Genomic DNA, 2,499 nt, shown 5'->3' on the forward strand with positions numbered 1-2,499 from the left:
AAACACTAGAAAACAGTCTTGCAACTGTAGGGAGATGGACTGGATGACCTAACAGGTCTATCCATCTCTAATTTCCAGGGGTCTGTGATTCACTCTACTTATTCTCTGGCTGAAAGGGAACACCACAGGCCCCTAGGATGTTGACAGTAATGCAGCTCCATTGAGTGACTGCACACACCCATACACAATCATAGCAGCTGCTGCTTTCCTCTTGAACCCATGCACAAGACTCTCATTATGCAAAATTTGGCTTTTCTGTGCAGGATTTTTTGTCCCCAGACATGTAAAGCAACAACTTTGAAAAGAAAGAACTGCAGCCAATTTACGATGCGTGAACAATGTCACTACATACTTTTTATGTTTTCCTCTCATTGTCTATTACAATTATAGCAGTTTGGTATTACCCTGCCAGTACAACTTCTCTTCCACCTTTTTCTTTTTCCATTGACAGAAGAGTAGCATCTTAAAAGTTTTTCTGAAAGTTTTGTTACAGAGAGCATAACAGATAGGGTTAACAGTGCTATTCACATAGCACAGCCAATATCCAAGATGCCACAGAGTTAGAGGAATGCAGTCTGCGCAAAATGTGGAGACCAAAACCATTATATTGTAGGGAGTCCAAGTGATGATAAAAGCTAGAAGAATGGCACTTAAAGTCTGGGCTGCTTTGCGCTCCTTTATAAGGACCATTCTTTTCCTTTTAGTGATTTGGTTACTTAAATTTGGATCCATGCCTTTGATGGAAGGGTCCTTTGATAAAGCAGCAGAACAAGTAGTTATTTTTACTTTTCGGCAACCATTGTTGGTTTCCTGGGTGCCATCAGCCTTAACCACCAAGTGGAATTTATAGGCCACACATTTTGGACTTTTTTGCGCTTGGCTTTTGGCTGGAGATAGAAAGTATTTCTGGGTCTCAAAATCATTTTCCATAGGCTGGTCTTTGATAAAAACTTCCTTATTCTCCTCCTCATTAAACTCTTCTTTCTTATCTTTGGCTGGACTCTTGTAAGTTACTTGAAAAACTGAATCAGTGGCAGGTTTGTCCTCCTCTTCTGAGGATGCGTAGCTGCTGCAGGTGGTTAGCTGGTCTGCCTTAGACCAATCATTACAAGTATTTGGTGTTTGAGGTACTTTTGCAGTGGCTGAAGTGCTTCGACTGGATGAAGACCATGAAGCCTGACACCTCTCCCTTTTGGCTAAATTTTGTTGCTTGCAACTAAAACAGGACTTCAGAAGAGCTTTCTGGGGTTTTATCATCTCAAGCTCTGCCACAGACTCAGAGCCTTGAAGTTCAGCAAGGTCCTTGGTACGTTTCTCAGTCTCTTTATAAATGCGGCAATATAAAATAGTCATCACTGACACTGGGATGTAGAAAGCAGCAATTGCAGTACCGAAGGTGATAATGGGTTCATACAAAAATTGTATCTGGCATTCTTCAGATGGAACAGTTCGTTCCCCCACAAAATACTGCCAGCATAAGATTGGTGGTGCCCACAAAATAAAGGAAATTAACCAAGCTAGACCAATCATAATGCCGGCCCTTTTGGGTGTGCGCTTAGCCCTATAGGTTAGAGGTCTTGTGATGGAAAAGTATCGATCAAAACTGATAACTAGCAAGTTCATTACTGAGGCATTGCTAGCTACATAGTCCAATGCTAGCCACAGATCACATGCCAGACTTCCAAGAGACCAACGGCCTATTAGTATATAAGATGTGTAAAGATTCATAGAAAATATTCCAATGATGAGGTCTGCACAAGCAAGGCTGAGCAAGTAATAATTGTTAACAGTTTTGAGTTGACTGTTGACTTTGAATGATATCATTACAAGAATGTTTCCCACTATGGTTATTAGGCTTACAATCGCGGTGACACTGGCAATTGCAATGACTTCCCAAAGGCTATGCCCTTCTAACTGTTTATGGTTAACAGAACTACTGTTTACAGTGGTTGAATTTACTTCCATTCTTGTTCTTAGTGTATTATCATCAGGATATTAATGTCATTGCAGAATGTTTTCTGTACTCGATAATATTTTTTGAAGACACCTGTAAAGAATAAAGGGGAGAGAGAGAATGCAGCTCATTAAACAGCACTGGACTTTCAATAGACTTATTTAGCACAAAATATCAACATTTTAAGCCATTGTATATTTATATAGAATGTTAGAAACAGTAAAAAGGTTATTTTAATGTTTTAAATAACACAAATTGGTTCAAATGACTGTTTTTGCTGCAAATAAAACATTATAATCAGATTATTTTCATGATTTCTTTGCATTTTGATTGCTGTTTCCACCATTCTACTCATAAATTAAACATGCATTTTAGGGAACTTTGCTTTGGTAGCATTCTGTAGCATTCTGAAACAATGCTAAGTGCAGCCAAAATAACTACGGTTTCATAAAGTATTCAGTCTTGTCACCCCTTATCTGCTGAATATTTTAGTAGGGTACAGGGCACGTTCTTCGATGCACAGACATTTAAGATTCACAATACAA

At 39.0% G+C, this 2,499-nt stretch overlaps 1 protein-coding gene across 1 annotated transcript; it reads right to left on the minus strand.

The window, feature by feature from the left end:
* Nucleotides 1-384: 384 nt before the first annotated feature.
* CHRM5 (cholinergic receptor muscarinic 5) lies at nt 385-1,965 on the minus strand. The gene has a single exon (XM_024202048.2). The coding sequence runs from the start codon at nt 1,963-1,965 to the stop codon at nt 385-387; it is 1,581 nt and encodes a 526-aa protein (XP_024057816.1).
* Nucleotides 1,966-2,499: the final 534 nt, after the last annotated feature.

This window comes from Terrapene carolina, unplaced genomic scaffold (assembly GCF_002925995.2).
Source record: "Terrapene carolina triunguis isolate 2854851 unplaced genomic scaffold, T_m_triunguis-2.0 Scaffold96, whole genome shotgun sequence".
NCBI classification, from domain to species: Eukaryota; Metazoa; Chordata; order Testudines; family Emydidae; genus Terrapene; species Terrapene triunguis.